General features: G+C 51.1%; 1 protein-coding gene across 1 annotated transcript; it reads left to right on the top strand.

Annotated features, from left to right (window-relative positions):
• Positions 1-749: 749 nt before the first annotated feature.
• MVK (mevalonate kinase) lies at positions 750-12,164 on the top strand (the record flags this gene model as incomplete). Its single annotated transcript, XM_009334437.1, has 8 exons — positions 750-1,015; positions 2,269-2,424; positions 5,326-5,429; positions 6,491-6,536; positions 7,322-7,412; positions 7,874-7,990; positions 11,169-11,322; positions 11,667-12,164. Coding segments are annotated over 8 exons (1,086 nt in total), but the record flags the coding sequence as incomplete, so codon positions are not given.
• Between the last annotated feature and the right edge of the window lie 242 nt (positions 12,165-12,406).

Raw genomic sequence — 12,406 nt, 5'->3', positions numbered from 1 at the left:
TGCCCCCCCGCTCCCTCTGTGTGCCGCTTGCGGCTCGCCTGATGCTCCGGTATCTGTGCGTGGCCCTTCCTGTGGCTGTGTCCTCCCATTTCAGGTTCCCAGGGGCTTGTTCTAGTGCTGCTGCTCAGCTGGTGTTGCAATACATACAGAAGCCAGCCAGGGACCACATCCAGGTGTATTACTGATGGTGGGCCAAAAAGGAGTCTCTCTGAAGCTCGTCTGAGTTGAGGGCTCTTGGGGAAGGCAGGGATATGGGGCCTGTTTTCCTGCCTCTCTGCCCCATGCCAGCCCTCACTGGAATTTCTGCAGCGTCTTGTTCTGGGTGGAGCCCCTGACTGGTGGTTGTGCTGCTTCTCTCTGGAGGACCTGGTGTTAATTCCTGTGACCCTCATAAGCACTGTTTGCATAGCAGAAAGCGGAACAAAGTGTGCTGAGTCAGAGCATTGGTAACCTCCCTCAGCACCGACCAAAAGTTCTCTTACACTGATGCCTGCTCCTGGCCCTGTGGAGTCCAGAATCGTGTGAAGCGCATCAGAATATCCACGTTCTTTAATAAAGAGTTTGTGACTTGCCAGGTTCTTCATAGTGATGGATGGGTGCACTGGGAGGTGTAGGCAAGGAGACAGTTGCTGTAATACAATGCAGGTGTGGGGTGTGGAAGCACTGGGTTTTCGGAGTGGCTGGTGGAGATTTTGCTTTTATTTTATCAGGAATCCTCAGGTAGAAAGTTTGTAGGTGAAATCTGAAATTGGCTCAATCGGTTTCTGCCTACTATAACAGGAGACGTTGTTCTTGTAAATACTGCTTTCAAGTTTAACAATTCCCTGGCTTCTGAGTGTTTAAATTCTCCCCTGCTTGCTTCCGTAGCTGACTTTGATGAATCTAAGTCCCCCAGCGTAGAACAGCTGGATACACTGAAAGAGTTTGCTGGAATCGCTGCCGGAGCCTCAGCTCCTGAGAGCCTTGCTACACTTGCCTTTCTGTATATGTGCCTGGCTATTTCGGCTAAGTATGGGTAAGGCTATCTTCCTGCCCCAAAATAAACATGCTGTTTTGAGTGTTGTTCACCATTAATTGCTTCTACAAGGTCACAGGAAGAAACCAAATCTTTGAGGCAAAATAAGTTACAAGGAATCTCGCTTCATTTAGGTTCTGAGCACCTCAGGAGATGCTCTTCGGAGCTGAGCTGTTTGGTGGGTGGGGTGCCCCAAGCAGGTGGGCTGGGAATCATCTGCTCTCATTTAGGCATCTAGCTTTGAGGTGCTTAAGTCAGAGCAGTTCATCCCGCCCTTCCTGCGCAGTCAACAGCTGCAGAGACGGACGTCCCTCCCTCCAGCAGGCAGCTCATTTCATCCTGGCTTAGGTTAGAAAAACTGCTACGGAAAGGAGCTGTGAATTCATTGTCTGAGCTAAGTCTGATCCCTCCTGTGGGCTGAATCTCCCTGGAAATGTGAGAACTTGGGGTAATCGCGGCTCAGGGCTCTTCCAGTTTCTGAACTTGACCAACACTGTTGATACCGGTGTAAGTTGCTGGACAGGTGCTCAAGGCGATGTCTGATGCAGCACTGCCTGCTATTTTAAACCAAGTCAGAACCTGACTCCAATACTTATAGCAAAGGAATCAAAGGTTAAAGAATTATGATGTGTAGCTGCATCGTGTTTTGCTTTGCAGTCTCTGAGTTGCTCGGTGATAGCACTGGGGCTGTCATCAGCCTGCTCTGAAACCATCAGTTCATAGTTCATGTCACTCACCAGCCAGTGAAAAGCTCCTGGGTTTGATGTTAGGGTCTGTAACACAACCCAGATGCGTTCAGTGGAGAAAAGGGGCATGTGGGCACAGATACGTGCATTTTTCATCTTCCCCATCAGCTTGTCGCTCCAGTGGGATGTAACTATGCAGTTATGGATTTGGGATATTTAGGCTTTATTTAGAAATACGTTTAATGTTTACGACAATCTTTGAAGGGTCTCTTTATGGTGCTACTCAAGTATTTAGTTACTAAGTGCCCCTGCTAGCAGCTTGACAAGCTGTGCTAATCATAGATCCAATTCAGCAAGGCTTTGTTCTAGTACAATGGCTTAGCAAGGCTACTCAGCTGTGCTAACTGAGCACTCTGAAGCCCGTGTGTGTCGGATGCGTGCTGATGTTGCCAGTTTTCAACCAGCTTTTCCTGTGATCAGTCCTAATTGGCATCTTTTGCCTTTGAAATGTTGTCTCAAGATGGAATTCAAGGTTGTTGTGTTACATCCTGTGTGTTTGTGTTTCAGAGATGTTCCGAGTGTGGACATACTGGTGTGGTCTGAGCTGCCCACGGGAGCCGGGCTGGGTTCAAGTGCCGCCTATGCTGTTTGCTTGGCGGCGGCCCTGCTGACGGCGTGCGGAGCCATCTCGTGCCCTCTGAAGGAGGGAGAGTCCACAGCCAGGTAACGTGTCTGGGAAGCCTCCTGCTTTGGATGCACGGCCCAGGGCAGCTCTGCTCTCTGTGCCCCTGTCTTTCCTTTTATCTGCACAAATTCTGGCACTGGCACCTCTCTTGGTCTCTCTGGCCAACTCCTGGGCTATGGCTGTGGCCGCAGCAGTGGCACCCTGAGTCCAACTCCTTTCCCTTCCTCTCCTATCGCTGCCCTGTGTTTCCAGCAGCAGAGATGTGCCCTGTCCCAAGGCTCTGACCTGTGAATCGTGTTTACAATTCGCTTCTCCTGATAAAAGCAACTGGGTGCAGAGACTTGGTAAAACTTGCACCATTTCCCTCATCTAGTGTAAGATATACATACCAAAAAAAACCCCAGCTTTATTTCACCAAGCAAATAAAATGCACAATTTAATGTGGTGAATTTTTTTTTAAGCTCTATTTCCTCTCTGTCCCTGAGCATCTTCCAGGTTTTGCTTTGAGTCCTCAAGGAGTCGAGGATCCCTTTTGGTTTTTCTGCATTTTCACATGAATGTTTTTCTGCATGTGGTACGCTTCCTTCTGATCTCCTGCCTGAGTTTCCCCTTTGTCAGTGTCTGGTGAAAAGGAGTTTCTTTCCTTCTGCCCTTGGGTTGCTTTCCCTTGAAGTTCAGTCTTGAAAAACTGGTCTGCTCTGCTGTGTGTCTGAGGAGGCTCTGTTTAAAGATGCGTATCACAGCTGGAGTGGCAGAACCCTCTATTGTTCATTTGGTGCCAGGTGCAACCTTTTATGGTTGGCTTCTGTGGATTTTGTGTGGGACTGAAAGTGAGACAGCAAGAGGGGGTGAATGTGTCCTGCTTCAAAAACAGAGTTTGCAGCCTGACCCAGAAACACGTTCCTAGAGCAGAGCAGTACGTACGCCGTGCTCAGGCAAATCTCCCAAATAGTCACACGGCATGAGAAATGAAAGGCCAGTTCTAAACCAGGCAGCGAGGATGTCTTCATTCCCTGCTTGCACGTCTTAGCTTCAGCTTGAATACAGCGTAATTCTTTTCTTCCAGCTGGCATGCAGAGGGGTAAGTGAGAGATGGGGGTGTCAGACTTCAGAAGGTTTTTGCTTAACGTCGCAAGAAAAGAACAGCGTGATATAATGACTCCTGTGTAGAGAAGAATCGCAGCCTCTCAAAGAGGATTAAAAACAAGTGGTTTACAGCAAACTGCGCTTCTATTTTGAGTAGCGGTGGTGTGAGCTGTTTTCCTGAATGCTTCACAGATTAAATATTGGCAAGCGAAATGAAAGGTGTGTGGAGATGGATAAAGACATTCAGCTGAGGCCCAGGGAAGTAGGGAGTTAAAGGAAGCAGCTTCCAGATAGCAGGTGGCTCTCAGAATTTCTGCCTTGCCTTAGCAGCAGTCAGTGACCGTTCTCATTATTTCATTTAAGACTGTGTGATGCTTTTCCAAAATCCATGTTTGTGCCCTCTGCTCCATCGTGTAATACCTGTTCTGGGCCCCATATTTTAAAAACCTGTCGAATGCACGTTCTTGCTGCACCAAATGCCAGCTCTGATCTCTGCAGAACATCACTGTCGCTGGGATATCTGATACCACTGTTCATTAGACCATTTGAATGGTGGCTTGGGATGTGTGCTGTGTCTCTGGACTGCAGGGCGGGCAGCGCTGTGTTCCAGGGGAGGGTCAGAGATATGTATTTGTGTGCCTGTGTCAGTCTAAGTGTGTTACAGCGGGGTGCAGGAGGGCTAGCTGGCTCCCTGTGGGCATTGAGCTTCCCTTGGGGTGCCGGTGTTTGAGACAGCCCTTCAGCATGGAGTGAGTGGGTGGGTTTGAAATAGACTGTTGAGTTCTGAAGGTGGTTGTGTGGGTGCATCCCTTGCAGAAGCAGGCCCAGAGCAGTGGGGTATTGAGAGGCGCTGGGGGAGAAATCCCTGTGGTGGAATTGCGGTGATGTTGCAGCCAGCGATTGCTTTGTAACGGGCAGCTCTCCGTTTGCTTTTTGTATTGCTACAGCCCATTAATTAGTATGTTCAGTCAGGGGCCTTGATCCTTGCTGAGTCTGACCCAGCACCAAACTTTGTGCCAGCATTTAAACTCTCAAAGCTTACCATTTATGTGACTGCTTTTAAGACAACAGAAAGACCTGGTTTTGTGTTTTTAGCATAACGCCTTCTGGATCTACATTTGGTTCCCTTCTGTGCTCTAAGTGCCAGCACTCAGCGCAGCTTGAAGTAGTGTTATGAGTTAATCCCTAAAAATCAAAGTCTTTGGAGATAGTAAATCAGTTCTAACTACACCTTTTGACCCAATTTGTGAGGCTTCTGCAGCTGAGCAGCTGGCAATTAGAGGCTAAAGTTGCATGTGTGAAATGCAACTTTCACTGTTCTCTTCTCACATTGTGCCTTCTGCGTCTATAAATGCACCATCCTGCCTGTTGGTGAAAAGGATCTCGGGCCAAGATGTGCGGTAACACACAGCGTCGGGGAGGTGGGGATAGGTCTGGACTTGCATTCGGTTAAATTTGATCTTTACTAGGCCAGGGCTAGGATCTTCTCCCTGAATCTGCTCCCTCCCTTGCTGCTGGCCTGCAGCGGGAGCACTGAGTAGCGGTTGTGCCCTTCATGCTGTCTCTGTCCGTGGAGCAGCGCCGGTTCTCCTCAGGGGGCTGAATGTGTTCTACATGCTGCTGTGCAGAAAAGTGCCGAGTGCCAGTTAGGTGCTGTAAACAGTGGTGCCCACTCTCTGCTGAAAGAATGCAGTGCACGGAGGGAATTTGCGGTGCTGGGGCTTCCCACAGCAACTGGGTGCCTTGTATGGTTCCCGCCGCTTTTGTATCTCCTGCAGCCTCTGGTGCTTCTCTCTGTCACTCTGCATGTGCTGGTTTTGGTTGTGTGTTGGAGTCATTTTCTTGCCTTTCAGGTGGACAGAAGAAGAGCTGAATTTGATTAACAGCTGGGCCTTCCAAGGGGAGCGGGTGATCCATGGCAATCCCTCGGGTGTGGATAATGCTGTTGGTACCTGGGGTATGTGTGTGTTGGCTGCTCCCCAGCAGTGAATATGGGTGCTGGGGAGGGGCTGATGGCATGGCAGAGCAGCAGACATGTTTCCATTCTCTGCTGCAGAGCGTGCATCAGCTGTGGGAAGGTGGTGAGCAGATGACACAAGTGCATTTCTCCAAACGATAAGGCTTGGTTGGGGTTGCTGCAGAGACACTGGATCAGCAGGTTGCCTCGCTGCACTGAGGTGGAGCAAAGGGACCAGAAACTCCCAAATTCAGGTCCCCGTTTTGACCCGAGTAGAGGGAATCCTTCCCTGTCTTGGTTTGCCCCAGCTGTAAGCTGGGACTGGAGCCAGCTGGGCTGTTGGGGACTGGCTGCAGTAACACCAGAGATCTGTGTCCCCCAGGCAAGTGCCGCGGGGCAGAGACCCTGCTGCAAATGACTGAAACTTAAACATTCTGGCGTGAACAAAGAAACCTAATCCTGTCCCAAGGATAATGCGGTAGAAAATGCAGTTGGACAGCTGTCATTTAGTTTCAATTAGCAGAGAATTCCAAGTGTTTTGGAAGTGTCCTTGGAGACTTTTAATAATCTTTTTAATGAGACCTAATCGCAATGCCTCTGTAAAAGTAGGAGCCAAGTGAGACATTCCTTCTGGACAATGAAATCCCATGCTGAAGGACGGCTGCTGACATGAGTGCAAACACTCAGTCCAGTTTGAAACCTGCGTGCTTGGCTCTGCCCCAGGGAATCACTGCTTGACTCTTTTTTTTTTTTTTTCAGTAAAGATTTAATGCTGGGCAAACTCTTTGCCTTCTAAAAAATATTTAATGTGATCCCGAAGTAAAGGAGAGCAAAGGGAAAGGCACTGGGTTAACTATGTCCAGCCAGACCCTCTCATTAAGTCAGCAGGGTTAGGCAGATTCATGCTGCCTGAGAACATGGTTCATTTAGCTGGTGTTTCTTGCAATTACTGTCACATGCTCTGAGTGAGGTTCTGAAGATGAAAGACCTTCTGTCTCTCATGACACTGTGTTATCTCTCAGCTCGCTGTGTACTGAGACAATGCATGTATTTTACTTTAGGTGGAGCCCTGAGATACCAATCAGGAAAAATCACACCATTAAAGAGGTAATATTCGAGTTTAAAAATAACACTTACATACGGTGGGTGGAATATGTCAAAGAGGCATTGGGTGGATCTCGTAGGGTGTGAGATTGATGGGAGATCGCTAACAGTGTGGCGGAAGGGTTTTGTAGCCAGATTTTGCCATGGGTGTGGGTAGCTTGAGTGTTGTCTTGGTTTGGGGTGGACGGGAACAATGAAATGTTTGGTCATTATCTGACATTAGATGAACACAGCACAAAGGATCAATATTAATTTCATGGCGTTATGGGCAGCAGGAACGGATCTGCTCCTGGCAGCAAATGACATTGTGGGGAGGGGGAACTTTTTGCTTACCTGGTGGTAGGACTGTGTGAAAACCAGGCTGCAGAGACAAATCCAGGTCCTGTGTGTTCCCTCTGCCTCCTGCCAATGAAGTATAATCCAACCCCATTAAAATCTTTCACAGTGCATGAAATTGCTCTATTAGCAGTTAATGGCTACTGCTGGCTAGTCTCACAGATAGTATTTCAAAGGAAAATTTTGCTTGAAAAACATGGATTTCAGTAAATATGTTAAAGTCCTATTTATAGCACTAGTACAGTTGTTCTTGTATCTAAGAGGAACAAGCCTGAACCCAGCCAGCACTTAAGCACCTGCTCAACTTTTTTAAAACTAATGGGACTCCTTATCTTGGGTGTCTTGCTCAAATAGGCCTTTTGAGGCAGAAGAAACTGTGGCTGGCTGGGCCTTGGGGGCTGCTGGGGGACCGTGAAGGAGAGAGGCAAGGAGATGTCTCTTGTTGCTTCCAGGGTGCCGACGCTGAGGATCTTGCTGACCAACACAAAAGTCCCTCGAAGCACCAAGGTCCTGGTGGCTGGTGTCAAAGAGAAGATGCTGAAGGTGCAGCACCTGCGTGGTCACGGGGATGGAGATGTGTGCTGGGGAGGGTGGAGGGATAACTGATGAGCTCAGATCTCCTCATGCGGGACTGCAGCTCTCATGGGGATCTCTTGGGAGATCCCTCCTGTGGTCACTGCATTCCTACGTGCTGCTAGGTAACACCCAGCTGCCCTGGGAATGGGGGTTCAGCTTGCCTCCTCCCTCTCTCCAGCACTAACAGGGCTTGCCACAAAAATCACCAGTTCCTTCCTCTGGCCTGTTCCTCTCTCTTCCCCCTGTTTCTGCAGGTGGGAGAGACTTACCATTGCCCTGCTTTGCAGGGGTGAGGAGGTCTGTGAATGAGTAGCCCCAGGTGGGGTGAGGAATTGTCCAGCTCCAAGGGACTGGGGCCGCTTTTATCACAGTGGTATTAGAAGACTAGTGAGCAGTCTTCTCACTTCTTGCCTTCCCCCACTTCTCAGTTCCCTGCTATAATGAACCCGGTGCTGGACTCCATCGATGCAATTTCTCAGGAGTGCCAAAGTGTTCTGGAAGCGATGCCTGCAAATCCATCACCAGAGTATTACCCTGTGCTGGAGGTAAGGGGCTTGTTCGCTAGTATTTTTAGACACTGTTACTGTTGAACATCAAAATGTCATTTAAAGAACATTAGGTCTAAGAAAAAAATTTGATAGCAGGAAATGTTCAGTTCTGAGTGAAACCATGGTCTGTGTGCGCTGCTTTTAATGCCCTTCCTGGAGCCAAGGGACAGAAAATGCTGCTGGTGTCTCTCCACAGCAGTGCACAGGGAGGGAGGGAGTGGGCCTGGTGCTTTGTGGACCTGTAGATCTGCAGGTTTTGTTTTTCTTTGCTAAGAAATGTGGAGTGAGTTCAGGCTGAGACGCTGCCTCCCTACGCCGTGGGCCAGCCACGCTCGTTCTGGCAGTCACTGCCTGTGAAGCAACTGCTTTGTCATTGCCAAGGCTGGAGTGAAGAGCAGAGAGCCCAGCAGCCACTGGTTTGTGATGGACTGGTCACGAGCCAGCTCCCATTGCTCTGCGCTCATCCTGGCTCCAGAGAATAACAAACAGAGTTGTGCCCAGACCTGACCTGACATTGATGCATGAGGTGCATACAAAGATCTGTGTTTGTCTTGGCTTCGTTCAAAGTGGCAGAGGCTGCTGTGGTGGGGGGAAACATGCTTCCAAGTGGAAGAAGTTTTTTGCAGTGCTGAGAGCACTGTAATACTGATTCATACAACCGTGGGGTAAGGATGTGTGGCAGCATCCCAGCTGAGGCAAACCTGGCCTGGCCCTGGGTGCCAAGTGACTTGGACGGTCAAGAACCATTTGGTACCAGTGTTGCAGTTCGTTGTTGGCATCTGGATCCCTTCCCTTGGCTCTCCCGTGAGGACCTCTGCTTGTCCTTGCTCTTGCTGGTAGGTTGTCCCCTCCACGACCATGAGCGTGCTCTGGAGGTGCAGGAGGGGGCACTGGGATGGGACAGAGAGCTGCTGTCCCAGCTCGACCTGTGGCAGCAGCGTAGGGCTGCTCTGTTAGCAGACGGTTGGTACATCCTTGGCTTTGCTTCAGGCTGTGTTGCACCTCACTGCATGTGGGTGAGCTGCTGCTGGGACCACAGCAAATGCGGGAGGGTCTCCCATGGGATTCATAGCAAAGTCCTTCTTTTCCCTTCGCACCAAGAGGGTGGGGGGTTTCTGTAGCCATCAGGGGGGCTGACCCTAATGAGGGCTGAGCTGGCATCGGCTGGGGGAGATCTGGAGTCTGTTTGCAGCGCAACTTCAGACAACTCTTCTCCACCTTAATGCAGTATTGCTCAGACTGTCAGAAGTGTTGGGAGATGGGGAAGAGGAAGGCTAATTTGAAGTGTGCTTTGAGATCCTCACATGAAAGATGCCAAAGCAGCCTTGTATACAATGCCCGGGAAGCAGCACTGCAGTGAGCAGGTTTCTGTCTTGAATCTGTTGTTTTGTCTTGTGCTTGAATTGCCCACAGAGGCACAGTTGATTATATGCAGTATATATATATTTGGCTGTTTCTGAAATGTGCAGTTCTGGACAGCACTGTATTTGAACCATCGAACTAGTCTACTGTGTCATAAGCTGTCATCCAATTCCTGGCAGATTTTGGATCAGGAGATGACAGGTGTCTTGGATCATCATAGACAGTGCTGTGCCCTCACTCAGGCATATAAAGAGGCCTCTAGATGGACGTCTGTCCAACCCAGCACGGAACTTGTGATATATGCGCTCTGCATGCGACTGGCTAATTCATCTCCTTGCATTTGTTTAAACACAGTACAGAAATGCTCTGGAGCGGGGGAGAGGGATTATTTCTGTGTCTTCCCCTCCTGTGTGGTGCTGGCAGGAGACCCTTGTGGAGCTGACAGAGGGGGTGATGTGACTGACACCTGCTACACTGCAGCATGGCTCCCGCTGCTCCCTGTGCACAGCATCCCTACCAGCTCACCGCAAGCTGCAGACAGAGAAGCGCTTGGTGGCACCGGCTGGAGGAAGGAGCACAGGGCTCCTGTTAGGGAGCCTCTCTGGGACTGGTCCCATCTCGCTGGCTCCCTGCTTGTGACACCCTCTGGGACAGCAAGGGGAACAGGCACCACACGCCGGGGAGATGATCGAGTCATGGTGTCAGACCAGTACTGTTGAGAACAAGCTTCTTCCACTGATTGTGCTGATGAGCTGGGAGGGCACTGCGGTGCTTGGGGGCCTGGTGTCAGTTCCTGGCCCTGCTCCAGGCTTGCTCTGACTGTGGGCCAAGCCCTTCCCCCTCTTCCTTAATTCCTCACCTCTATTACTGGGAAGAGAGAAGCTGTAACTCCCACCTCTGTGTGTGGTTGTCCATCACTTGGGCCATTTGGACTTTGCTGCGGTGGCAGCTTTCTCCAGGAGCTGCAGGGTTTGTGGCTGGCTGGGACAGTGTGCCAGAGATGCACTTGCAGCTCACCAGAGCTGGGCAGCCCTGCTTGGAGGGCGGTCTTGCTTGGAGAGTGGCTTGCGCTGCTCTCCCCTGAAAGGGAGGACCCTCTCGACCCCACTTGAGCTGGGTGCCAGATTCCCAGCATGGTGCTGGTGAGAGGCCCCTTGGCTTGCAGCCCAGGCCCTGCCCGCGAGGAGGGAGAAGTGCTGCACAATGCAAACAAGGGGAGGTAACTCCACGTCGCCTCTCCAGCAATGCCGCTTCGGACTTGGCTGTGTCAGAAGTCCCCTGGATTTAGTTATGCTGGATGGATTGCAGAGCAGGGCAGGGTGACAGCCAGGAATGAGAGATGCTGGCTTAGTTCCCTTCCCACGGCCAGCGAGGGGGCTTGCACAGTCTCCTGCTCAACACTCGCGTGACAGGGGAGAGGTGAAGCAGCTGGGAGGCATTGGGGAGCTCTGATTTAGCGCCTGAAATAAATGCCTGTTGGCAGCTTGAGGTGACAGGATTTTCTCTGTCCTCCCTGAACGAAAAGGTCCAGAAGCTATTGTACCGCTGTGCTGGGCAGCAGCAGCACAAATCATGAGGGGGACAGGGACGGATGAGCAGCCCAGGGCTCAGACCCTGGCCTCTACCTTGCTGCCCAGTGCTGCTGGGCTCCGAGATGTGCTGGTGGCCAAACTCCCTGCAGAAATGAGATGGCTGTGGGGGTGGGTGGCTGGGAAGGCTGGGCAGCTCCCCTGCACCTTGCTGGGAGGGGGCCACAGCTGTGAAGAGCCTCTGTCACCATGCATGCTCATCTCATGTGTGCGGTTGCTTTTAGGAGCTCTTTGATATAAATCAACACCACTTAAACGTGATCGGAGTCGGCCATCCTTCCCTGGACAGGCTGTGTCGGGTGACGGCGTCCCACGGCCTGCATAGCAAGCTGACCGGGGCTGGTGGGGGCGGCTGTGGCATCACCCTGCTGAGACCAGGTCAGTAACCCTCTGCTCGCCCTGGGCATCTTTCCCCTGTTCCACGCAGCCCTGCCAGCGGGGTCAGGTTTGGAAGTAGAGGGATATGATGCTAGCCCTCGTGTGGCTGCGGTGGGATGTGAAGCCATGTCACAAGCGTGGGATGGTGTCTAGCAAAGCTGCCTGGCAGTGTGGTTTGCAGTGTTTCATACAGGGGCGATTCAGTGCGTTCATTTATGTGTGTCAGATCTTCAGGGCATTGGCCCTGTTCCAGGGGGCATGTGTTGAAACACGCGATGGCCTGTTTCAGTCTCCCTGCAGTGGCCTAGCTGACTAACTGGCTGCTCTTGCCTTCCTCTTGGCAGACACCTCCCCGCTGGCCGTGGAAGCAGCCAAGCGAGACTTATGTGCCTGTGGATTTGAATGCCGGGAGACCAATATCGGGGCCCCTGGAGTGACCCTGCACTCCTCCTCGTCTTTAAACGCTGAAGTGCTCCACGCGCTCTCCGAGAGTTAAGCTTCTGCCTCTGGCAAGACTGAGCTCTTGGCACCGTGTCCTCGGAGCGATAGCTGTGCATGCCCAGATGCCTGGAAACTTCTCTCCTGCTCTCCTGTGTGGCTGCGGGCCCCTAGTTGCAGGTGCGGAGCCAATTTTGGGCCTGGTGTCACTGGGAGTGGGGGCTACGATGAGGACCCCGGAACAATTGCTTGCACTTGGGCTAGGTGCGAGTTTGACCCAGGCTCTCAAAATCCTGTTTTGAATTTACTTACTCAACTGCTGTGCTAATCCCAAGGGGCAGGAGGAGAGGGTCTTGGCTGAATTCCAGCGTGGATAATGACACTTTGCTTGGTTCTGCTGCTTCAGATGCATGTGGTGTCTCTTCCCTTCTCCCCGGGCGGGCAGCAAGGCTGGCAAGGTGGATGTGCAGAGCGCTTTGACATTTTTGGGTGAAAAGCGTCTTGGCAGCTCAGGGCTTGACACTCAGGTCTCCGTTTCTCCTGGACTGCAATTCACGGTGGAGAGGAAACCTTTAAATACAACTCTTACCTGGTACTAATTAAGAGTTGGATAATTAAAATGAAAGAAACAGCACATTTTTAGTGA

This window comes from Pygoscelis adeliae, unplaced genomic scaffold (genome assembly GCF_000699105.1).
Source record: "Pygoscelis adeliae isolate BGI_AS28 unplaced genomic scaffold, ASM69910v1 Scaffold262, whole genome shotgun sequence".
Classification (NCBI taxonomy): domain Eukaryota; kingdom Metazoa; phylum Chordata; class Aves; order Sphenisciformes; family Spheniscidae; genus Pygoscelis; species Pygoscelis adeliae.
Note: the sequence above shows the minus strand (reverse complement) of the source record. Positions and strands in the feature narration are given on the sequence as shown.